Below are 26,267 nucleotides of genomic sequence, written 5' to 3'. Positions count from 1 at the left end.
AAATGCCTAACGGTTCAAGTTCTAAATCATGTATTCAGGCATACGATATGAAGATTATAAGAAGTTTGCCCTAGTCATCATCCCGTTGAGCTGACAGGGAGGCATCCAAATAAACAAATGGTTTTTAATCCTACATTTTAGGCCAGTGTCTCTGCTTGCTGCTTCTTTTCTTCCTAGCTCATTTGTAGAAGCAATTGTCAAAAATTTGTCATGTAAAAGACTCTATTCAAACTGCTAATTTTGAAGGACAGGATGAACTGATTTTGAGGCTGCATACAATTTGTACATTTGTCACAGGCGATCATAATGTGCATACAATTCCCATAAATGTGGCAGATGCCATTACACAGATGCATCTTTAAATGCATAAACAAATACAGAAGCAAATTAGCAATCTCTAGATTCTTTCTGTAGGCTGAGAAAGCAGAATTTTGAAGAACGCTTAATTTGACTCTTTACTTTTCTCTCAAAGAGCCTGATGCTATACTCTAAGTTACAGATTGTAGGATCACATTTGGGACAACCAAGACCAGAAAAAGAGGTGGTTCCTCTCCCCATTCATGCCCAAAATCAGATACAAACATACTGTACTTCTTTGTGCTACCATGCTTACGAAGTCAAGTCTTTTACATGTCTCACACCAATAAATTCCAATGTATAACTAGAATGCAAATCTCTTTTGAATCTTTCCCTCGACCCCCTTGAATATCCATAAACCTGTACAGTAATAATTCTTTGTTCCACTAAATTGGTTGATTTGGAATTACTTTCTGATTTGTGTTAGTGACTGCTCTTTAACCTTGAATAAGAAACATCTCAAAATAGATGTTGCAGGCTACATTTTCTATTGCTCTATCTCCACTCTAATATCTGCATGCTATACTGCCATTAAAATACAGCAGAAAAGCTCATTTAAATTATGGTAGTCTTTATTTATTTGATCAGGATTAAGCAAGGTTTTACTATTAGATTAATGGACAAGGTTCTGTTAGTGATAGTTTTCCAAAGCAATCTTTAAAAAGCTTGGTTTCTAACAGTATTGACACTGCAATGTCAAAAAGGTTACCTTTTCTCATGAAAAGCCATTTCAAAGCTATGAAATTAGAGTTCAGTTTATTGTGAAAATAACTTTGCACAAGTCCTATTAACATATAAAATGTATGAAGCTGGCTTCCAAAATCATGGAATTTGGTCCATCTAGTCAAGTATAACTTATACAGAACCTTCTTCATTCAAAGCATGCCTACTACTATTAAAATGGATAGCCTCTCACAAAGTTTAAAAACTGGACCTAATTTGATCTTTAAGCTTTCTTTATTAACTGTCTGTGAAATTGTCCATTTTCATATTTTTCTTTAAAAAAACTTAAAAGAATGTATAAACAATTCAAATAAACTTCAGCATTTTTCTTCTTTGTTGTTCTATGAAGGACCAAGAATATATATTTGCAAAATTCTATAGTATTTCCAAACTTGTTGCACAATTTGATTGTGTCTCTTTGTTGATCAATTTATATTTCCTATAAATAGTATTTCTGGAAAATCATATTATTGAGGTTGTTCAGCAAACAGTTTTATATTTAAAAAACTAAGAATTTCATAAATTACAAAGACTGAAACTTTTTCAAAGAATCATAAACATAGAAAGACTTACCATTCTCACTGTCGGACTTGTTTTCATGTTCGGTATCAGTTAAAGTGAGGGCTGAGTTGGAACGACTTGAGAGACAGGAACTGCGGCCTGATTTGACCCCCCTGCCCCACAGTCTCATGGCATGCTCTGGAGACATCACTCCTTCATTTTCAGTATCAGCATCTGACCCTGCACTGATAGAGTAACCTCTATGGGGAAGCCCCATTTCAGCACAAAATGCCAGTCCTCTTCGAGTTGCTGGTTCACAAACTCCTAACTGTCTTAGGGTAAAATTCTGTCCTGATTAGGGAAGAAAAAGATTTAAAAAACAATGTAAGAAATTATTCATTTTAAAAATATCATTAAAACAATACATGTTAATTACTGTAAATACTCATGTATAAGTCAATTTTACGTATAGATTGAGGACATGTTTAGGGGCAAAATAATGGATTTTGATATGGCTTATGGATACATATATGGTCATTCCACAGAGAGGGGAAAGCAGCTGTGTGCCTCAAGAGGCCAGCCACCTCTGGCTGCCACTGTCATCATTCTCTTGCCCAGGCTTTCAAAAAGGCCAGGGGTAGTGTCACATTAGATAGAGTAGAGAGGGTTAATATTTCTTTTAGGTTCTCCCAGGATGGACTAAGCTTTATGTTTCACTACTCTACTCAAGAGGCAGGCTAAGCTCTCACCACTCTACTCAGAGACAGGCTAAGCTCTCACCTTTCACCATTCTACTCAGAGACAGTTCATTTTTGGTAAGACTTAAGATACAATATTTATATTGACTTTTGGATAAGTAAACTCTGTTTTTTTAAAGTCATTTTTGACTTGTACATGAAGGTCTATATTTTTCTAGACATGTATTTTGTGGTCTGGTGAAGTATATGATTTTTATCTTTGGCAGTCTGGTGAAACTCCTTCCATTTTTCTCCATTTAAGAGCAAGTCTACATAGGCAAGAAAACTTGGATTAAGCTTGAATATATTGCTGCCTGAACCCAAGACATTCAGCAACTTTTGGGGGTTTAAATTGATTTAGCCCCACTTTGGAAAAAGTTGTGGGATACTCAGGGCTTGTAGTTACGATTCAGATCAATCTGATATCCACATGGATACCACACCAACACCCATTTTGCTGCAGGGGGAGGAAATTACTCATTCCATGTTGCTGCTGTTGCTCCTAGCTTGCCACAGAGCTACTTCTGAACTTATGGCTGTTGCAGGCACCTCTGCTTATGTCAGAAAGGGATATCTGTGTCTGGCCATGTGGGCACCCCATTCTGACATTAGTAAAGGAGTCTGCAATGCCCAAGAGCTTGGACAGAAGATATTGTAATGTCAATATGGCACTGTAGAGGGTTTATCTGGATGTGTCTGGTGCTGAATTTAGCAGCCAGTACATGACTTCCTTAATCATTCTTTAGTAACTACTTAAGCACATCAGTTTTCAAAGAAAGGCAATAATTACATAGTTTTCAAATAAAGGAAAGAAATAATAGCACCCCCTAAATAAAGACTAGTTCAAGATATAGGATAGATGATAGCCATTTTTATGTTATAAAGTGTGAAAGTAATAAGAAGTATGTGCTCAGGATTATCATTCTCTCTTGTGGCTAAAGTCTTAAACAACCGGATATTTCCCCATTCAAATGTCATTATAAGAAAGTCTTTCTTCCCTCAAGAATAAAACATTCATCAAATTAGAATAAAGGTGAGCTTGATCTTTATTAAATCTTTCTTCTTTTGTTGAATGCCTAAACGCAAATAAGTACAGTACTTTTCCTTAGGGAAAAATGTTCAAGATTCTAGCAAAAATCTAGCTTTTTGTTTCTAGAGTCTCACTATTTGGTTCATGTGCACAGTCAAGACAAATAAAAATCAGACATATTTTAATTTTTTAATTTTTGACCTGATAGACTGAAGGAGGGATACATTCTATTTCAGGCATATACATACTACCAGGGTACTCATTTAAGCTCTTTCAGTAATATGCCATACTATAAATCTTAAGACTACAATCATATTTCAGAAACTTTGGATCAAGTCTTTTCTCTTTGAGTCTGTTGAATGTTTTATGTTAATTTGTCAATGTGCTATTTTTGCTTTTAATATGACTGCTACTTTGTATACTTTCTATGTACTTGCACTTTTACTGTTGTAAGTTATGTATGTTTTAGTTAAAAAGCAAAATATAAAGTAATTTTAGTAATTTTTTTCAAAGTTTTTGTGCTGGTATGCATTTGAATCATCCTTCTAGACAAGTTGTTTAAATCTTGTAAATCTTAAATAATCTTTGTAAATCTTTCAAAGTAGCAAAACAGGCACAATTTAAAAAATAACACCAAAACAATGGGATTGTGAAGAACGACATGAACAGAAGAATGGATGGTTAATGAAATGCTAAGGGGCTTTCTGTTCCAGACCTAGACAGCTTTCAAGTATGCCAGTTAATTACTTTATTGCTGTGGTCATATCAGTTGTTGCAATCAGTTTTATTCCAGTCAGAATAGTAAATAGATTCTGACTACAACAGTCATAAATAATTAGAAACAGTTGCTGCAATTAGCTACAAATCAAATAGTACTTATCAGTGAGTTGTGAATAAGTAACAGAACAAAAATGCATGGAGGGACAAGAAGCAAGGATCACAGCAGTAAACAGCCATACTGGTAAGTAAACTTTGTGAAGGCTGTTGGAGATGAATTAGTGAACAATCAATTGTTTAAACAGGAACCAAGCTATGTACTTAGAAGTCTAAGATTATCTGCACATTCATTGAACTCTTGCACATCAGTACAATTTAACAATGACAAGATACGCTCTAAGTTTACAACAGTAAATTTAACAACGACAAGATACGTTCTGCATTTGCAACAGTATAACAACATTTGGTTGTAAATATATCCAAATAGAGTGGATTTGAATAGGAAAATTTGGTATCATAACTTACATTCAAACCAGAAAATTATTATTTGCCTTGAAGGAAGAGCTTTCGAGCACAACCTGGAAATTACCCTTATGGACTACAAGGATTGAGGTATTTGTAAAAGCATTGTGAAATACTATGGCATTTTAAAAAATAGTTCTTGTACTAAAGGCTTACTCTAGACAAAACTAAAGTTATTGTACAAGGTCTACAGCTTAAATCTATGTTAATCTTAACTACAGTAGACCTCCTGAAGGAACAGAACTGACACAACTGTTAACTTATTATTTAGCAATTGATTCAATAGGTTTATTCTAGCTGGAAGTAGTAATTGGATTTAGGTTTGAGTCTAGATCTAGGAGGTAAATACTGTGAAGTTGAAGGGATGGAAAGTTCTTCTAATAAAGTTGTAATTTTACAAGGTTATCTGAGTATACATGCTTCCAAGATAATATGAAGATGGAAAACTAACTTGGGATACTTTATCCCATTCAATCTCTAAACTGTAAATTGGAATCATATTATCTTGAATTGTTGAACATAGACACATGTTAACATCACAGTTCTCCAACCTATGGATCTAACCAGAGAATCAAAAAGTATATAGTCAGAAAAATATGTCTGTGTTATCTTTACTGAATTATATAAAGATTGTCTATACTGGGTTTTTTCCTTGGCAGAGTAGTGGTTAGAGGTAGATTCCAAACTACAGCTCTTAAACCCAAGGCCCATGTATAGGTCTGAAAAAGAAGCATATAGTTTGTTGGAGCATGTAAGACATCAGTTAGTGAGTGTGTTAAATGTAAAATGCAAAGCACAAAGCTGATTGGTTGGGTCACACCCAGGAAGCTAGCTGAGGCTAGGAATTTTGGCAACAGTTTCATTTTTCGGCTTGAGCTGTGCAGGTGCTTGCAGAGAGAGAGAGAGAGAGTTTTTGCTTCATCAGCTGCTGGAAGGCGATATTTCACATGGAAACCGAAAGACCGTTTATATCTCTCAAAAAGGACATTGTGTGTGAGTCAATGTAACTGTTCACATGATTGCAAATATTTTGTTCCGTGTTACGAAGAGTAAACTATTTGTTCTTTATTGATCATCTTTGTGGCATATTTTCTTTCTCTGGCAAGATGGTTTGTGGGCTGACAAAACGTGAACTATGTGTGATTTACATTACACCAACATAGTTTAAACTGGCTGTAAGTGGCAATTTGTGAAAGCTGTTCTCTCCAACTTTGCTGTGCATGGCCAATGAAGTTCTGAGCTGCTATCAATTTTGCCTAAACCTGTAAAAGATCTGGGGCTGCTAAAGGAGTTCTGTCCATCTTGCAGAGGCCTGATAATTTTATTTCTTTTTTTCCTTCTTTCTTTGGTAGTTCCTGGTTCATATCTTAATGGGGTGTTTAATTCCTCAATCTAGGGAAGGTCAGGTTGGTTACTGAAACTGGGGCAGGACTTGTGCTGATCCCCCAACTTGGGTTAACCCAGGGCAAGGCCGTATTAAGGTGTCCTTACTCTCATTCAACCGAGTTCAGCCCCATACAGCATTTAGTCTATACTGAGCAAAGTGGTGATTGTAGATGTGCCCTATGTGTGTGTTAGGGATTCCTCATTGGAGGAGGAAGGGGAGCAGGGAAGTGCTCAGGAATTGGAGGGAGAAGAAGAATCAGACGATGAGGGTTTGAAAGTGCCCACATTTCTAGAGAGACAAAAAGAGACAGAGCACAGATGGCATTCAGCTAGGATAGCTGCTAAAAATGCTGAGCTAATTGGGAGACACCCTAGCACCTCCTGCGTGGGGAATTCAGGGCTATAAATCAGTAGCAGTTTCACTGGAAACAACAACCCTGATACTGATGTTTTCACTCCAATGGAATCTGCTTTGTGTCTGCTGCTAAGAACTTAGTTCATTGTCTGTTGTCTAATAAAAGACTGGTGTTTCTTTTTGGACTTCGTAAGAGACTTTAATTTGTGTCTGGATTAAGACTTCCTTGCTTTCCTTTGCACTTTTCAATTGCATTTGCTTATCCTTTGTCTTTGCTGAAGTAAAGCATTTTTCTTTTACTTTCAACATTGTCTAAGGGCTGTTTTTGAAAGGCAATTCAGGACAGTGTGGGAGAGATTCAGCAAGCACAGGTCTCTCCCTCTTCCCACTTAACTTCCCACTCAGAAGTTCTTTTTGTGACCACAATGATGAGGTGTGGGTTCCTTAACACATAGTTTTTGCTTTGGAGGCATAAATATTTCACAAAATAAATTATTTGACACAAAATGAATAAATGTTTTTATTATATGTTTTAACAAAACACCTTAAAACCTTTTATCCTCATTGGGTGGGAGTATTATGGGTTTTTGTATGTTTGGTTATTTTCAGGTCATTTAGAGAAAATGTTAGGAATTATTTTTGTGTCTTTTCCCCCACAAAACCAGAAGTTTTACATTAACATCCCACCCGCCCCCGGTGAAAAAAAGTACTGGTCTTTTTGCTTTTGAACAGGAGTGAAAAGCAGTAAAAAAAATATGCTACAGCCATTCCGAATTTTATTTAAGATAGTGAGACACCCAGAACAAGAAACTATATAATATTCTTCACTTCCTTCTCTTATGGTTCAGTTCTCCCTGTCTCTTTAGGTAAAAGGTGAGAAAGGAGGGAGGAAAGGTGTGCAGGTATTGTTAGGAGTAACAGGCTTTGACCCACTATGCAGGACCTATTTAAGGAAAGAGATTGCTCCTTCCCTTTATGTTATTGTCTGAAAAATGGCCTTATCTAAAGCCATACAAAAGAGTTTTATTGAAAAGTGAACTGCTCTCCCCAACAAAAAGAAACTGTTCTATCTTTGTATTTGAGAAAAATAGATGAATCTTCTGTTCATTTATCTATTTTTCTCAAACACATCTCAAAGAAACAGTCAGAAATGGCTTTTAAATGACATTTATGTCAATAATTTGATGTTAATAGATTTAATAAAGATCTGTCTAATTTTACACAATACCTTGAAAGTAATAATATATGTAGCTTTTCCAAATTTACAGTGCATTTATACAAATGAGAAAGATTTGAGCACCAGTCCACTATTACCTTCTTATCTAATCACACTGATAATAATACTCAGAACTTATACAGGTATTACTATCAACCTGATAAGCTCATAATGCTTTGTAAACATCAACTGATTAAGACTCTCAGACAAATAAGGAACAAAGACAGTCTGTATGTTCCTAGTTCAGAACCTCAGAACAACTCCTGGTATTGTTGAAGAGTTAAACCCAAGGATATCAAACAGAGAACCCATCCAGGCAGGCCCAAAAACCGGGTCTCAGTTTTACCAGAGGCGTCCAAACAATGCCTCCAGTAAAACCGAATTAATTAGTAAAATCAAATTAATTAGGAACAAAGCATTTGCATTAATTTGCTCCAAATTAATGAAACACCCGGTAAAATCCAGATCTTTGGTAAGATCCGGGTCTTACCAGAAGTGGACCCTGTGTGGATTGGGCAGAGGGATTGTGTCTAGCAATCTCTAGGCCCAATCCACACAGCCATATCAGTTTTTCAGGTCCCAGGAGCCCAAAAAACCAAGAGGGCACCCACCTCTTCTCCCCAAACTCCAAAAATAACCCCTTAAAATTACAGAAAACTTACCTCACAACTATTATGTTCCTCCTTGTGCCCTCCTGGCATGAGGAAATGATGCACCAGGAGACCGGAAAAGGGGGTGGTGGTGGATGAGTCCTCGTCTCCTCCTATCTACTAGCACATCATTTCTTTGCACCAGGAGGGTGCAAGGAGGAACATAATGGCGACCAGGTAAGTTTTCTTTTATTTTAAGGGCTAATTTTGGGGGGCCTTGGGGTGGCTGCATGCCATCGTGATAGTAATTGGGATGGCATGTAGCACGTAGCCACCCTCCCCGGGAAAGCCTGTGTTTTTTTAATATCCGCTTCCGCACGGGTTTTACTCCTTATTCTATACACAAATAATGCCCCATCTGACATTGAATATTACTTGTTGTTGTCAGTTCTCAACTCAAAACGGGAAAACAAAAAACAAAAAACCCCAAACAAGCCCAGTTCGTCTTAAATGAATCTTACTTACATTGGAAACAAAAAAAGTTGCTTTCAAGTAAAGTAGTCAAGATTATGCGATAAATTATTAGTCAAGAAATTTAAAAGAAGATAGGGACAGAGCAGGATCTGGTATGTTAAGAAAGGTTTGTTTAACCTGGCTGTTTAAATACTGGGTTTTAAAGTTTGAAGGAAAGAAAATCATGATCACTTAAATCTTTTAATGCTGAAACTGACATTTATAGTAGCTGAATAAGATTTATAATTTTGTTCTCCAAATGAATCACATTGCATAGCTAATATTTAAAAAGTAATAAACTTGGATTCAAATTAATTAAACACTGAAATTCTGATTAATGTTTTAACTTTTTGCAGTACTATAAAATGACTATAAAATATATTTTCGTGGAGGGGGAGCATTGTATTGAGCAAAAGATGAATTTGGAAATGTAAGTAATTTAAGATATTTGTTTTCAAATTAAACAGTGTATACTGTTTGCTATCAATCACCCTTTGCTTACTGGAAATATTGTATAAACTTGGTGAAAATACTAATGCTGGTACCAAAATCAATGTGCAAAAAAATGCATAAATGAAAAATAGTTTGCAAAATTATCTTTTATTAAATTTCTTATTAATATTTCAGCACAAAATCTTTGTTTTTAGACCACTTAAAACGGCAAGCAATGAAAATCAAATTCTTTTTAGCTTATGATGACTCATGCAGTGATCCAAGGGTAATGTGTGGAAGGAGCCAAGGGAAATGTGATGTTTATCAAACCTACAGATAGCAATTACAGTTGCTAAAAAAAGTATCAAAAGAAGACCACGTGTAATACCTTTAAAATACCAAATGGCAAGCTAGATAAACCCATATACCCATATAAAAAACATTTCTGGAATTGGCATTTCAGTTCTTCAGCTACTGAAATACCATGTATACTGTTGCCTCTGCTTGCTAAAAGGAAGAATGTGCTTTCATATAAAACACCTCTTCTTAAACTGTGGGTCCTGACCCCAAATGGGTTCCTCTTAGCTCAATGTTGGGGTGCCAAAATATTTGGCAATAGTAATAGTTTCTGAATGCAACCCATTTCCCAAATCTGATAGCAACAATATGCAGTGTTACCATGGAAGCCAGTTAAAAGCAGATAACCTGGGATCAGATCCTGGGATATAAAGATAGTGTAGAAAAAGTCATCGTGTATGCATAGGTGTCTGCAGGGCCATGTGTGTGTGCTTGCCATTCTTTGAATCTTGAATTTATTAATTTACACCTCTCTTTAGACTGCCTTTGGATGATCTTGTGGGTTGAGTTGGGTTTTAATAACTACTTGTATGTGGTTTTTAGCTTAGATTTTAAAATTTGTTGAAGTTTGAAGTATATAACCCCTTGGGTTTGATGTGGATGTGCGGGACTGGGTCCCCCTGTTATGATCTGGTCATTGACCATAATAAAGTTTACTTGCTTACTTAATTTATTGTAAATGCCATAGATTGCTGTACAGACAGATGGTACCAAGTAACACGGCGGGGGGGGGGGGGGAGCTTTCAATGGCTAGAGGTGTAAATTATCCTCTTGGAGAACATTACCCCATTTTTACCCTAACAAACCCTAGGACATGGGGGTATTTTGTCATTTTCACACACACACACCCGCTCCAGTTGTTTAGTCTCAGGAGAAGCTTTATTTACAAAAGGAAATTGCTGGAAAATCTATAAATAAAATGGGTCCTGGGGTAGGTGTAATGTGGCAAAATTGCTTCCACACCTCTCAGGGAGGTTTGGCGGCATTTTGGAGCAACTAATAATAACAAATGGGGTCATAGAAAGAGGTGGGCTGGCCCACAGAGCACACTTTGCTGGTCCAAGGGAGATATGACAACCCTTATTGTGAAATCTGGCTGCTAGACACATACTGGCTAAGCTCCTATATTAGTGTGTTACATTTGCCCATGCAGTTCTATGGCCTCCCGCTCCTTCACCCCTTTCTGGCAGCTGTCACATTCTGGGAAGGACTATTGCTGCTGCCCAACAGGGAAGATGAGAGGAATCGTGAAAAAAATTCAGACCATGAATCAGCAGCTGGATTCAGCTCACTGGAGTAGAAGAAACAAGGGTGCACTCTCCTTTCTTCTCCTAAGAGCCCAGAACAGTTATAATTCATTATATGAATTGCCTCCCTTGTTCCCTTTGCACCAATAAGCATCAGCAAAAGTAATCAATCTCAGGCTTAACACCTGCAGAGTATGTGTGAAGGTTTGATGATGGAGTCAAGTGCAAGTGAACAGCAGGCTTGCCAAGTGCCCCAGATTTTAAGGGACAGTCCTTATTTCTGGAGAATGTCCCACGCCCTGGGGGAATCACTGGATGTGACATCTTGGGGCTTCAGCCAATGAGGGTTCCACCCCCTTTCCCTCCTCCCCATCACTCGAGCTCCTCCTCCTCTTTGTTGTCCCAGGAGGCAATTGTTGTCCCAGGAGGCAAGTAGAGAGCAGAGGGACAATTGCCAAGGAAGAGGAGGCGAGGAGGGGACGGACTCCGAGTCTGCCTACTCCTCCTCCTCCTCATCTTCAATTGACGTCCCTCTGCCCCCTCCTCACCTGAGGGGGCAGAGGAACATCAATTGCTGAAGAGGTGGAGGAGCTCAGGTGAGGGGGAAGAGGGCAGGGTCTTCATTGGCCAAGGTCCCAGAACTCCTGCCTCCAGAACCGCCCCCTCCCTCCGATGTCCCTTATTTTTAAGGCAAACACCTGGCAACTCTGGTGGATAGCCTTCTGGTTCCTATTTAAAATGAACATATGTGTATGCAGGTCACATGTATGTGCATACATGCCACTAAAAGAATGCCACCCACTGTCTGCTTAGCATAAAAATAGCTATCTTTTTCAAGAAAGGAAAATTACATATCTATCCTAGTCAGAGGGAGATTGTAATGAACAAACAAGAGAGATGGGCGGGGGAGAGATGAGAATGCAAATTAAATGCTCTGATCAGATGGACAGCAAATAAATTGGAGGAAGTAGTTATGACTGATGTTGCATAGACAATTTCCCTGAGTGTCACAGAATATGGTTATTAAGATCCAACACAGAGTTTCAGGAAGCTGATAACACACATATCTGACCACTGATATTCTTAAAAGGCTTCTCTAAATAGTTGTCTCTACCTCTTACATCTTGGAGTGCATTGGCTAAAGAGAGGCATTTGGATAATTCCTGGCTCTTGAACCATTCCCAGTTCTGGAGGGCTGTGTAATTTAAAAATAGTTGTCTAGAATGACAAGAGCCTTGCTAGAATGGAGCAGGGAACCCTAAAATTGCCGATTTTGTGCTCTAACATATCAACATCTCGCACATTATGTCAGTGGCTTCTCAAGGCTAATGGTTGTTGTTAGCAGAATCTGGGTCATGCCAGTTCTGCAAAGTAACCCAGATATACTCTACACTAAAGAATTTTTATTTTAAATTGTCCCAAAGGTATTCACCAAAGGGCAATATGTGTGTGATTTTAAATAAAAAACTGAGGTTTTCCCCCTTTTGAAACGTACGGCTTTCCTTCCAATCTGTCTTTGAGGTATGAGGGTTGGCAGACAACATTCTGAGCCACGGTAACCCTTATTTGGAATCTGCTCCTCAGTGGAATTTGTCTGGTGCTCATTCTGATGTCTTTGTCATAATGGCAAATATTTTCCTCATTTTCACAGTCACCCCAACACACTGAACAGTTTCAATAATGTCTTTATATTTAACACTGCTCTTTTGTCTGAATTACATAATACTGTTTTAACATTACACCACTCTGAGATATTAGGCTATGGGGCAGTTCACAAGTTATCTGCGAGTAACCATTTTTAGACCAACATTAATGATCCTATAAATTCATGTAATGATTTAAAACAATTGCTCATAATATGGATCTCATTTTGATGAGCTAGACTGCATTTTGTAATGCTTAATATAATGATTACTGATTTGTAAAAAATATTTCTGACAGTGTGCTGTATTCTGATCAAGTTGCCTGTGGCTGCTCTGCTAATAATCTAGATTACTTGGAAACTATCCTAGTGAAAGCTAATCATTTACTAGGACTTCTGATGCCTTCTCAGTATCAGTATTACTGATAGATCGGGGACAAAACAGGATTGTCTTGGAAGTTCCCGTAGGGCAAGAGCACATTAGTCCTAATCAGGGTCTAGATCCACTTATTTAAATGGCAGGAATATTCTGAAAAATGACTTTCTGGTTTTCTATATTTTCCATTCAAACTATCACCGTGAGTTTTTGCTATGCCTGTTTTGGTATGCATAGCTACACAATGCTATGTATGCCAGCAATACAGAAAATGAAATTGCAACCATTGTTGGCCCCCTGCTTCTACCTATTTTTACACTGCAAGTACCTCTAACTGTGAATGGACTTTGTGTAGCCAAATTGTCTCAAATGTGAATGAAGGGGATTTATTTTCAAGATGCACATATGTGAGTCAACTTCTGGTACTTGTTTTCGCTTTTCTATATTTGTACTGAATTTATCAAAAAATATATAAGGTTTTTTATCTAAAAGGGGACACAAAACAGTTCATAACACATGATGATGAGGAGGAGGAGGATGATGATGATGAATATCCTACTTCTTCTCTCCCAAGGGAGATTCAAAGCGTCTGTGAGACTTTTATACACAGCTAAATTCAGTGAAATACAGTTTTAATTTTCTTTCTTTTACTATTAATGCCATGTAAATTCTAATGGTCTTAGAACTAGAATGACTTCTTAGATTTAGAACATTTTTTATTTTAAAAACATACCATGTTTTAGATGTGTTCAAGACTCTGCATTCCACTTCTGGGTTCATAGGATTCTGGTTTATAAATGAAACCCCCCAAAAGCTTTAAGGCAGTGATTCTCAACCTGGGGTCCCCAGATGTTTTTGGCCTTCAACTCCCAGAAACCCTAACAGCTGGTATACTGGCTGGGATTTCTGGGAGTTGTAGGCCAAAAGCATCTGGGGACCCCAGGTTGAGAACCACTGCTTTAAGGGGATCGAACAAAAATATCTTTAACTCCTGGCATTGGAGGGAGCAAACTGCAAACTGCTTCTAAGCATCATTTATTAGAAGAAAAGATAACATAATCCAAAAATGGGTTTATGATAAGAATAGTATTTCTGGAGGAAGGGCAGATTGATAATAAGCGCGTTATAATGTGGCCACAGATGAATGATATAGCCACTTTAGTAGCTGAATATTATGGAAAGACATATGAAGTTAAAGTTGAACAAGCAGACATTTAAGTGAAGGTCAGTCACATAAAACATTTTTGAATGAGCCCACAAAACTGACTACCCCCCCCCCCCACCCCAAATAATTACATTAGTAATTTGTGGCATGTTGGGAGTCTGAAGGGGAAAAAACTTACAATTAAACATATTTTTTACTTCTTTTATTGATTAAATTTATATCTCACATTTCAACCAAAATGGGATTCAAGGTGTGTATTTATTTGCTTATTCTTTTGTAAATTACATCTCCAACTAATATTTCCTTAGTCCTAAGACCATTATAGCTCATCCACTCCCCCAAATTATCTGCTTTTGTTTTACTATCTACCAGGGTGGTAAGTTGCAAATGAGAACAGAACTATTCCAACTTTAATAATTGTGAACTGGAGAGAATCACTGCTTTAAAATACTTCTTCTGTTCTACTTTTTACAAAGACAGAAGCCTTGTTCTACATCTGACCATACTCCTTCTTGCACATATTTGGCTATTTATGAGTTTGATGGAAGCATAAGGCACCTGTTTATCTATTATGTTTTGTGACAGACCATGACCCAAAAATATCAGTGCTTACGTTCTGGCACAAGCAGTGGTCAGTGTGGTAAATTCCTTGAAGGGAGGTCTCTACAGAGGAAATAAAAGCTGTGATTTTTCACAGCCTGTAAGGAGATGGCAGCTCACTTATGGAAGTGGTGAAAATGCTCTGTAAACCATAGTAATCTTGTTTCCTTGCAACAGTGAACAACAATATGGGGTGCCAAAATAGTTTTGCAGTTGTTTTACCAGCTGCCTGGGCTGGCAAGGAACCAGGATTGAAATGCTTGTTCCATGTGGCTCTAAAGAATTGGATGCATCGCATGACTATGTCTGATCTCAGAAGTAAGCATTGTGCAAATGTTCCCAAAAATGCCTCTTGAAATGCCTTTGTTCTATGGACTTGGCATAAGTATAGGGGAAAGAACATTCTCAACAAACCTTTGAGATCAGGTTCTCTCTCTCTCTCTCTCTCTCTCTTTTTTTTTTTAAGAGAGAGATTATCATGTTTAGAGCTCTCTCCCAGCTTGTTAAAGTGTGAAACTAGTGCAATAGTAGCCTGGGAGAAATGTCAACCATTTCAGAATCTATGGTAAGTCTGACACATAGAAGTGGACCTCCAAATATACGTACTATATATTTCAATTGAAAATATTTGTGTTATGGCATTACAACAGCATACCTACCTTGTCTACTATACTCATCTGACTCCCTGTGAACCAAGTCTTTTACTCGGTTTCCATATAGCAATCTGGAGGAATCATGATCAAAAGCTTTCAGAGTTTCACTTGAGCTGTAGGACTTCTGTGTAGGCACCCGGCATTCTTCATTTTCTGCTGAAGAATTTGTGTAACGCCGCTCCTTGTCTCTTCTGCTCTTTGTCAGGGAGCAATAAGGTCTGCGTTCTTTCACATCCATGCTTCATTACTTCTGTATGCACATCAGGCCAGGTTGCTTGAAATTCTGTTTTACATTCGATTTTTCATCTGTAAGAGGATTAAATAGATTATATATAATTTATGTATATATTTACAGAATATCATATATGCATCAATAGTTAGGTAATTACTAGGGGTAAAAGTCCTATTCAGACAAAATAATGCTGATTTTTAGACACAACCAAATTTGAAAAAGAACGGAGTAAATGATTTCGTAGTATAATTGTTAGGTTTGCTGAGAAACCTCTGGACCAAAATATTAAAATAAACACCATTAGCAGTATCCACTACTATATATGTGGTCATGCCAGTTTAGTACAGCCAGGCCATACTGTAAAAAACAACAACAACAACAACACTGCTTCCAGATTCAAATGCTACTAAAATTGTTCTGATTTGATTCTGGTTCATGCCAATACAAGTTCATTAGTCATTTCTGTATACCTAAACAACCAGTTCAATTCTGTTTAATAAAAAACGATTCCCTATATTCTTGCAACGTTTTAGGTTAACATTTCAAATATATTTGTTTCATTTTTGCATGTTTCATTCTCAGCACATTATTCATACAAAGACAATTTGATAGATACCGTATGTTGTCTGTTTTGAATTGGCTTTAGCATAAATATGTAACATAACTTTGAATAACTCTGAACATGTTTTTAACATTTAATATGTTTTGATGGATTTTAACTTGAATTTTTTTAGTGCTGTTTGTGTTTAATTATTGTTTCAATGTATATTTGTATATTTTAAATTGTATACTAATGCTTTTATGTCAAGACGCTTCAAGTTCCCTTTGGGGAAATAAAGCGAGGTATTGTGTTAAAAAACAAAGTATGGATCGTCAATGTTGCAAACCCAGACGACAGCAGGACTGAAGAGAAACAACTGGAAAAGCTGACATGATACGAGGATTTAAAAATCGAACTGCAAATACTCTGGCACAAGCCAGTAAAGGTGGTCCCAGTAGTGATCGGCACACTGGGTGCAGTGTCTAAGGATCTTGGCCTGCACTTAAACGCAATTGGTGCTGACAAAAATTACCATCTGTTAGTTGCAAAAGGCCACCCTACTAGGATCTGCATGCATTATTCACCGATGCATGACACAGTCCTAGACACTTAGGAAGTGTCTAACATGTGATCCAGTACAACAGCCAGCAGAGTGATCTTGTTTGCTGTGTACGAATCTTGTTGTGTTTCTAATAATAATAATAATAATAATAATAATAATAATAATAAATACAGCTGTATATTTAGTGGTGTCAAGAAGAAGAGGAGGAGGAGGAGGAGGAGGAAGAAGAAGTAGTATTGGATTATAATGCATCGTATTACAGGTTTTTCCTTTCCCTGATGAAACTTGTGTATCGACCAAACACTTGCCATGAATGGAAAACAGATTTCAAACCCAGTCATTGAAGAATATAAATTATACAAATCAATGTATATTATCTCAAATAACTGTTTTAATATTTTATTTGCTATTTCTGATTCTGATGGAGTCAATAAATCAGTGAGTATATCTAAATAGATGTTTTGTTGTTTTAGGCAGCTCCTATTTGGAACTGGCAAAATGATTCCTCCTATCCTCCAGTTTTGTTCTGAAACACATTCTGGTTCAGGACAAAATGGAGTTTCATTCCAGTTTTTGCTTCAAGATCAGATTGACTCCCTGATGTTAACAAGAACAGATTTACAAGAAAGTTGCAAAGCATCTGTCATTGGCGTACTTCACCTTCAATGTATAAAAATGTCACTAAGGAATTTTGCTCAAAAATCAGGAAAATAGATTGCCAGAGAAGGAAATGGCTGACATGCTGTTAATTTACTGCCTCATAAAATCTGTATTTTTTCACATTTAAATTGGCTACTTCTTTGCCATTAGACAGATTTCCTATTAGTTGAACAGGCTAATTCTATGTGCCAGTTGAACAGGCCAATCCTATTATAGAGGAGCTACAATGTTCAGTTTAATATTGGAGGAAGTTTATTAAGCTTAACAGCAATTGCACAGATTACAATTGTCTTGTCATTAAAAAGAGCACAGTGCCCTACTTCCACAGAACTCCATATGGCCCTTCTCTATTTCTCCTCCAGTGGTTAGGCAGCATTCTATATCTACTGTATTGAGTACACTCAGTCCTTAAAAAAATGTTTGTTTATGTGTTTGCGCATCCCTCCCATGGTTTAACCCTGTGTAATTTTCTCTTCTTTTCCACTAATCTCTGAATTAGTTGATATACACTTATGATGCTGTTTTGGCTGTCCTTCAGAAATGCGTTGTTTTCAAGTCCTGTTTGTGAATATCTTGAAGCACCTGGTTGACCATGGAGCAAACAGTATGCTAGATTGGCCTTAGAATAAACTAAAACATTTATTCTAGTATGAAGCATACAATATGTCAGTTTTCCTTCCTTATTCAAAATTATGAGAATTTTGAGAAACCCAATCTGAATCAGGACAGAGGAGGAGAACTTGAGCACTTTGCCCCTCGTTGCTGTTGAGATCCAGATTAACAGCAGGGTTCAGAGAATCTTCAGATCCGTAACTTCTCCTGTCGTTGTAGAACATACACAATAGTGGCACACAATTAAAAAGGCATGGTCCTTCACTCTGACATGGTGTTAGGTTTATGATAAATGATTGAAAATAATTTAAAAAGTAAACATTTAAACATAAATCCCACATGTTGCTGATGCATATCACTCTTCCCTTCCTTACTGCAACCTTATGAACTACCCAACAATGGCCCTGAGAGTTTCTTGGAGAATGGAGGAGTGCAGAGGCTTCAGTGAAAGGGGGAACTTTCCTATCAACAATACTTACAGAAGATTCCTGTTGTAGTAGAGTGTGCTGATCAAGCTACAACTAGTAGTAGAAGGGGGAAAAGGGCTGCTCAGGTGTTGGAGCAAGAGCAGCAAAGGAAGCGAATTAGGGAGATATTCATGACACCTACAGATACTGAGTCATTCGAAGGTTTCACAGATTCTGAGATGGAGGAGGAGGAGGGAGACGGGAGTAGAGGTTTGAAGCGGGTTACTCGGGAGCAAGAGTCAGATGAAGAACGGGAAAGGAAGCGGATCCGTGAAATACTTAATGCTCCATCTGAGGAGGAAGACTTCATGGGGTTCACGGGGAGTGATGGGACTGAGAGTGGTAACGAAGAGGAGGATGGGCTAGACTGGACCCATGTACAAGAGATCAGTGACATATGTACTCAACCCACATCAAGTGATGAGTTAGAAGGGTTTTCGGGAGACTGGCAACCTGGTAATACATGGGGTGATCTAAGTCTTGATAGACGCTGGAAGAGTTGGAGGGACGGGCGGTGGCGAGCAGCTGTGGAAACTAAAGCAGCTTAGAGTGATGAAGACAGAGTGGAGAGCAGTTCATCATCCGATAATGAGTTATAAGATAAAAGAAGGTATCAGACATTGGGTACTTGCAGTAGGCAAAGTGTTGTATTCGGGCTTGGGACTTTGTTGCTGCCATTACTTTTGCCTTGGGTCCTGGGACTGCAGATTGCTGTGTTTCCACACTTCTACTGACTGGAATCCTGTAAGTGCTAACTTCTACTTCCCTGCTGACTCCAGATTGCTTTTTGGACGACATTGTGTTCTGGACCTAACTTCTGCTTTTGGACGTGCCTCGACTTTGGACTGTTTTCTGACTTTGTTTTTGTTTGCTTCCACCTTGTTACTTTGTGTTTCATGAACTTTGTGACTTTTAAGCAGTTTGCTTGAGTTTTTTGTTATCCCGGATTATATTCCAGTATAATCCGGATTATTCTTCAAGTTACGTTTTTTGCATAGCAGTTTGCTACAGACTTTGCTTTCTTGCTAGATACACTGAGTTAAGTGTTTCTAAGCTCTTTTTGTTACTTTAGTAAACCTTGTTTGGACCTTTTACTTGTGTTTGGCTCCTTTAACTTGTGTCTGGTTCACGGCAATTCCTCAGCTCTGCTAACAATTATCCAGTTATAGTTATCCAGAGAATTACAATAATCAGAGATTTCTATCATCCTATTCACTAAAAATATTAAATATGTTCGTAGCAATCAGACTTCACAAGTATTCCAGTAAAATGGAACAATTTCAAAAAGCTTTGAGTTAAACAAAATATTCAAGAGTATTTTTAAAACAATACATTACCAAATTTTGTAATTTTTATGACTTTGTGATATGTGTAAAGACAGATTAACCAATAAACTTCAAAAGCACATACAGAGTCATTACTAAGTACAGTTATTCATATGGATAGAAAGCACTTATATGACAAAAATGGTACAGGTTCTTTATCTTTTATCAGAAATGCTTGGGACCAGAAATGTTCTGGATTAGAGATATTTTTTATTTTATTTTGGCTTACCTGTATTTACATATAAGTACATAAAGAGATATCTTGGTGATAGGACCCAAACCTGAACATGCTATTCATTTATACTTCATATACATCTTATACACACAGCCTGGGGGTAATTTTGTACACAATAATATTGTGCATAAAATAAAGTTTGTGTACACTGAACCACGAGAAAGCAAAGGAGTTACTATGTTAGCCGTCCATGTGGACATTTCCAGATTTATTTAGTACTTCAATATGCAATACAGATGGCCTCCCTGTATTGCATATTTTAAATCAATTAAATTTCTTCTATAATTTAATTGCCACTATTTGTCTCCTTGCATAAACAAACACCTAGTTATGGTGATTCAAATGCATGATAGTGGCTTATTAATATAAGTGTTATTTATTGTATTTACATGTTGTGTTTTTTCCTTTTGTCTTTAGGAGGAAGAAAATAATCAGAATGTTCTTCTTGTTGCACTTCTCAATATAAGGCATTACAAATTTGCCACTTAATTATCATACAAAGATTGAGCAATGGAAGCTAGCAAGCTTTTTTTCAAACTATTATTACATCCCCTATATAATACAACATAAAAAGTACTTTTTCCAAGAAAAGAAGGAAGGTTATGTTAGATGCATTCCATCAACTGCCTTTAAAAAATAGACTTTTAAACAAATGAATCAATCATCTCAGTTAAAGTAATTCTCAGCATGTATTTAATTTTACAATCATATTGCAATTTAGAATTTGAAAAGGAACATGTCTTTAATACATCATGCCCTACCTGAAAAAATCTAGAGATGGTTTGAATCTTATCTATATATATAAATTTGTTAGGGGCATCCAACGAGGAAACAAAACTCAAAAACCCCCCAACGAAACTGTACCAAAATTGCCATGCCCATAACACAACCCACAAGGTACAAACATATCTACTCAAAATGAAAAACAACACAACAACACACTCACAAAACGGCAAAACAACAAAACTCAAAAAACCCCAACGAAACTTAACCAAAATTGCCATGCCCATAACACAACCCACAAGGTACAAACATATCTACTCAAAATGAAAAACAACACAACAACACACTCACAAAACGGCAAAACAACAAAACTCAAAAAAACCCAACGAAACTTAACCAAAATTGCCATGCCCATAACACAACCCACAAGGTACAAACATATCTACTCAAAATGAAAAACAACACAACAACACACTCACAAAACGGCAAATCAACAAAACTCACAAACCCCCCAACGAAACTTAACCAAAATTCCCATGCCCATAACACAACCCATAAGGTACAAACATATATACTCAAAATGAAAAACAACACAACAACACACTCACAAAACGGCAAAACAACTGAGCATGCGCATTGGTGCCCAGCCGCAAGTTCCCTGGCGCGCGCACACAGTTCCCTCTGCGGAAGCCATGCCCACTCCAAGCCCCGCCGCGCCGCTTCCCGCACACACACTCCCCTGCCGCACGCACACACACAACCCCACGCTCCATCACTCCCCCTGCCGCACACACACACGCAACCCCACGCTCCATCACTCCCCCCACCGCCACACACACACGCGCAACCCCACTCCCCCCCGCTGCCGCACACACACACGCAACCCCATGCTCCATCACTCCCCCCGCTGCCGCACACACACACACAACCTCACGCTCCATCACTCGCCTGCCCCAATCTTACCTCCTTTTACTTCACGCCACCTCCAAACCCCACCGCACCCCTTCCCGCCCTGTCAAAATCCAGGAAAGACAGGAAGGAAGGAAAGAAGGAAGAAAGAGAAAGGGAGATAAAGAAAAGGGGGAAGGAAGGAAAGTTAGAGAAAGAAGGAAGAAGAAAAGGAAAGAAAAGGAAAGATGGAAGGAAAGAAAAGAGAGACAGCAGAAGAGAAAGAAAAAGGGGGAAGGAAGGAAAGAGGTAGAGAAGGAAGAAATGAGAGACAGAGGGAGGGAAAGAAAAAGGGGGAAGGAAGGAAGGAGAGAAGGAAAGAAAAAAGGGAATGAAAGAAGGAAAGAGGGAGTGAAGGAAGGGGGAAGATGTAGAGAAAGAGGGAGGGAAGGAAAGAAGGAAAGAGAGAAGGAAGAAAAGAGACCAGAAGAGAAAGAAAAAGGGGGAAGGAAGGAAGGAGAGAAGGAAAGAAAAAAGGGAATGAAGGAAGGAAAGAGGGAGTGAAGGAAGGGGGAAGATGTAGAGAAAGAGGGAGGGAAGGAAAGAAGGAAAGAGAGAAGGAAGGAAAGAGGCCAGAAGAGAAAGAAAAAGGGGGAAGGAAGGAGATAGAGAAGGAAGAGGAGAAGGAAAGATGGGAGGGAAGGAAGGAAGGAGGGAAAGAAGGAGAGAAAGAGGGAAGGTTGGTCACAGCAATGCGTGGCGGGTAAAGGTTGTTATTTCTATGATTATTATGATGCTATTATTCCTATGAGACCCTTTTAGGGGGAATGGGAGAGGTGTCGGGTCCCGGAGGCAATGCATTGCATTATTGTTATTGTTATGATGGTGGTGAAATAAAAGGAAATAAAAACCGAAAGAAGGAAGCAAACAGGGAGGGAAGAAAGGCAAAGGAAGAAAGGGGGAGGGAATGAAGGAAAGAGAGAAGGATGAAACCAAGTAGTGAAAGAAGGAAAGAAAGAAAGAGGTAGAGAAGGAAGAAAGGAGAGAAAGGGGGAAGGAATAGGTAGGTACCTCTCTTTCATAATAGTCCAGATATCTACCTCAACTTTGATAAGTTTTACTATAGGCCACAGCAACGCGTGGCAGGGCACAGCTAGTATTTCAATAAAAAGCATAAATTGAATACATATATTGAATACAGAAATTGTTATTTTGATATATATAAAACATTACACAAAGGGTAACTTGAAATCTACTAAGGAGAAGTACCTTCTTGTGAAATCAGCACATGCAGATTTTCCTGCTGCAATATCAGTTAATAGGTACTATTACAATGTCCTTTCCACTAACAGGGCATTTATACTGGCATGATGTATGTGTCTTAAGACACAACATTTACTCATGCCATTAAAACATTTTCTTTTACATACTATGTATTATTCCTAACTTCTATTTTCTTCACACAAAATCTTGAAATGAATGTTTCCAATCACTCTGCAAAAAACATGCTTCTATTACAATTATAATTATTTGAAGATTAAAATTCTTTATTCTTATTTGTAAAACAATTCACTTTAAAAAAAGTAGCCTCTCTTCTTATACCAACATTTAATTTTAATTACCAAATGTGTTGAATGATTATTTTCAAGGTTCTAGAATTTTTTGTGCATTGTGTGATAGAGATGGAGCAAAAGCTCTTTGTATTTTTATACATAAATCTATTCTGACTACCTACAGTTGAAAACCCTCAGCCGTTTAATCCATGCTGTGTTGTTAGCAATTAATGATCTCTTTCTCACAGAATTCAATGAATTCAACACACTTTAAAAAACAGTGGTCTGAGTTATCTATTGTCCTCCCTAAAGCTAACCCTCCAGGCTAATAACAGTAATGTTAGAAATAACAAGATGCTGAGTAGCACTATGTTCTTAGAACAATATGACAGCAATTATACAGTCATCATAAACAGTGAAGATGCAACTGATTATATGTTTATTTTTTCATATATTTTTGTCATACTGACTGGGATGGTACATTTGCCAACTTTACCATTTGCCATTGATATTTAAAAAGCTTTGCAATCAAGCTTTTTAGTGAATTAGTGTTCTACTATATCAAGATCCATAAGTATTGTCTGATAGTTACTTTAAAAAAAATCCTGTTAACCAAAAAATTATTTTATTTCATTGTTCTTACACTATACTCATAGTAATGGATTCTATGTTATAAAAATATCTGGACCTGTGTTTCTTTAAATACAAGTTAATATAACAAAATTTAAGCACAGGTATTTTAAAAACTGCTATACAGGCAGTCCCTGGGTTACAAAATTCAATTTATATCCAACTCCTAGTTACAAATGGGAATGAGACAACAGAAGGTGAGAGAAAATCTACCCCTAGGAAGGGAAATTCATTCTTGTAAGAGTTATCTTAGGAAAAGGGTGTCTTCACTGAACTTTTATCACCAATCCTTGTTTATACGACTCCAAATTTTTAACATCCAATTGTAATAGGGACAGAAAATGGGGTGAAATCTTCTGAACAGGGCACAGAGGGCAAAACAAATGTTATAGGTTGTTAGCCCTTCCCTATGCTAAATTAACTATCCAAAAATGGCTGAAGTTACACTTAAAAATGTACCTGTTCTCACTTAAATACAAATTCAACTTAAGAACAAACCTACAGAACCTCTTTTGTTTGTAACTTGGGAAATACCTGTATTTATTTTCATATAGCAAATATGTCCATTCAGGCTACAGCGCATTCAGTAGCAAACAGGGTGATACCTGGAAGTTGAAACCATTAGAGGAGTTAAGAGAGACAGAAAAAACCTAACATGGTTCCACTACTTTCAAATAATGGTCAGCTTTAAGAAAGATAAAAAGAATGGCTTTATATTACAAGAGACAACTTGGGATATAGTAATGAAAAGCGAGAAGAAATTAATAAGGATATTATATCAGAAACTTCTGGAATGGGATACTGAGACAGAACTAATAAAAGACAATATGGTTAAATGGGCAGTAGATATCAGACATTCCATCTTGATAAAAGATTGGGTGGAAATATGGAAAAAAGCTAAAATACTCAAGATTCACCAACATTACTGAGAATTGGTATAAAATGTTTTTCTGCTGGCATCTAACACTACAACAGCTGGCTAAATATTACAAGAAATTGAATAAGGCTGTCGAGGTCCTGAACCGGTGCTTGGCCGCTGTGACGGTCTGGATGGGGGTGAACAAATTGAAATTGAATCCAGACAAGACAGAGGTACTCCTGATCAGTCGTAAGGCCGAACAGGGTATAGGGTTACAGCCTGTGTTGGATGGGGTCGCACTCCCCCTGAAGACGCAGGTTCGCAGTTTGGGTGTGATCCTGGACTCATCGCTGAGCCTGGAACCCCAGGTTTCGGCGGTGACCAGGGGAGCATTCACACAGTTAAAACTCGTGCGCCAACTGCGCCCGTACCTTGGGAAGTCTGACTTGGCCACAGTAGTCCACGCTCTGGTTACATCCCGTTTAGACTACTGCAACGCTCTCTACGTGGGGTTGCCTTTGAAGACGGCCCGGAAGCTCCAATTAGTCCAACGCTCGGCAGCCATGATACTAATAGGAGCGGAGCGCAGGGAGCATACAACTCCTCTGCTGCACCAGCTCCACTGGCTGCCAATCTGCTACCGGGCTCAATTCAAAGTGCTGGCATTGGCCTTTAAAGCCCTAAACGGTTCTGGCCCAACTTACCTATCCGAACGTATCTCGGCCTATCAGCCCACCAGGACCCTAAGATCTTCTGGGGAGGCCCTGCTCTCTATCCCACCTGCTTCACGGGTGCGGCTGGCGGGGACGAGAGACAGGGCCTTTTCTGTGGTGGCCCCTCGACTATGGAACGCCCTTCCCATGGAGGTAAGATCAGCCCCCTCATTGATGGTATTTCGAAGAAGATTAAAAACCTGGATGTTCGAACAGGCATTTGGTTAACTCAGTGCAATGAATGTAATGATTAAAGGACTGGCAATATGGACGACGAAACTGGATCATGATTTTAGTTAGGAGATGAATTGGATTGTTATTGATATATGAATTGTGTATTATGTTTTTATGGTTTTAAACTGTATACTGTTGATTGTTATATTCTGTTGTAAACCGCGTTGAGTCGCCGGCTAGGCTGAGAAACAGCGGTATACAAGTATAGCAAATAAATAAATAAAAAATAAATAAATAATAGCTGTTGGAAGTGCGGAGAGCAAATAGGTTCATATTATCATGTTTGGTGGACCTGCAAAGTGGTAAAGAAGTTTTGGAAAGATATACATGCCCATATACAAAAAATCCTAAAGTATAATATTGGTAAAATAAATCCAAGTAATGCCAATATTGAGACTGCCAACCTGCTTAAAATCTTGTGCTATACAAAAGCTGAATGTTTTTTACTCATTCCTCACTTAAAAACACGCTACTAGTAGCACTCATATTAAGATTCTAAATTGAGCAATATCAGCCTTTCAGCGCACTTTTGTTATCAATATTTGATACTGCTTCACTGTTTTCTTCCACAAAGCCCATGATTTGTCCTAAAATGTACTCTTTCTGGCCATCATTGAGCACTATATTTTGTACCACTATTCCTAGCTTTTACCATATTATTCCAGTATCCAGCTTAAGTAAGTCAATCTTTAAAAGCTCCCTGTCTCACCTCAGCTCAATTAAGTGTTGCATACTCTATTCACTTTGCCAATGCTATTCACACTGACCTGGTAGCAGGAATGTAAGTATACTGAAACATTATAAATGAGAAATGAGAAAGCATTCCTGATGGATTGAAACTCCTAATCTAAAAAGTTGATTTGTTTATATGTCAGGTCATTTTGCAAAAGTCCTATTTGTACAAAAATAAGTTT

The 26,267-nt window shown here is 37.8% G+C and overlaps 1 protein-coding gene across 16 annotated transcripts in view; it reads right to left on the bottom strand.

Annotated features, from left to right (window-relative positions):
• The window catches only part of TENM3 (teneurin transmembrane protein 3), a 1,604,633-nt gene that overhangs the window by 365,067 nt on the left and 1,213,299 nt on the right, over positions 1–26,267 (bottom strand). For all 16 annotated transcript variants that reach the window (XM_060778662.2, XM_060778660.2, XM_060778663.2 and 13 more), the window contains 2 exons: positions 15,126–15,425; positions 1,654–1,932 (listed from right to left, as the gene is read on the bottom strand). In XM_060778662.2, the coding sequence (XP_060634645.1) occupies positions 1,654–1,932; positions 15,126–15,357 (511 nt within the window). In that variant the 5' untranslated portion in view covers positions 15,358–15,425. The remainder of the gene's footprint in view (positions 1–1,653; positions 1,933–15,125; positions 15,426–26,267) is intronic.

The sequence above is a fragment of the Anolis sagrei genome, chromosome 5 (assembly GCF_037176765.1).
Source record: "Anolis sagrei isolate rAnoSag1 chromosome 5, rAnoSag1.mat, whole genome shotgun sequence".
Taxonomy (NCBI): Eukaryota; Metazoa; Chordata; class Lepidosauria; order Squamata; family Dactyloidae; genus Anolis; species Anolis sagrei.
The sequence above is the reverse complement of the archived record's forward strand: the minus strand, read 5'-3'. Positions and strand labels throughout refer to the sequence as shown.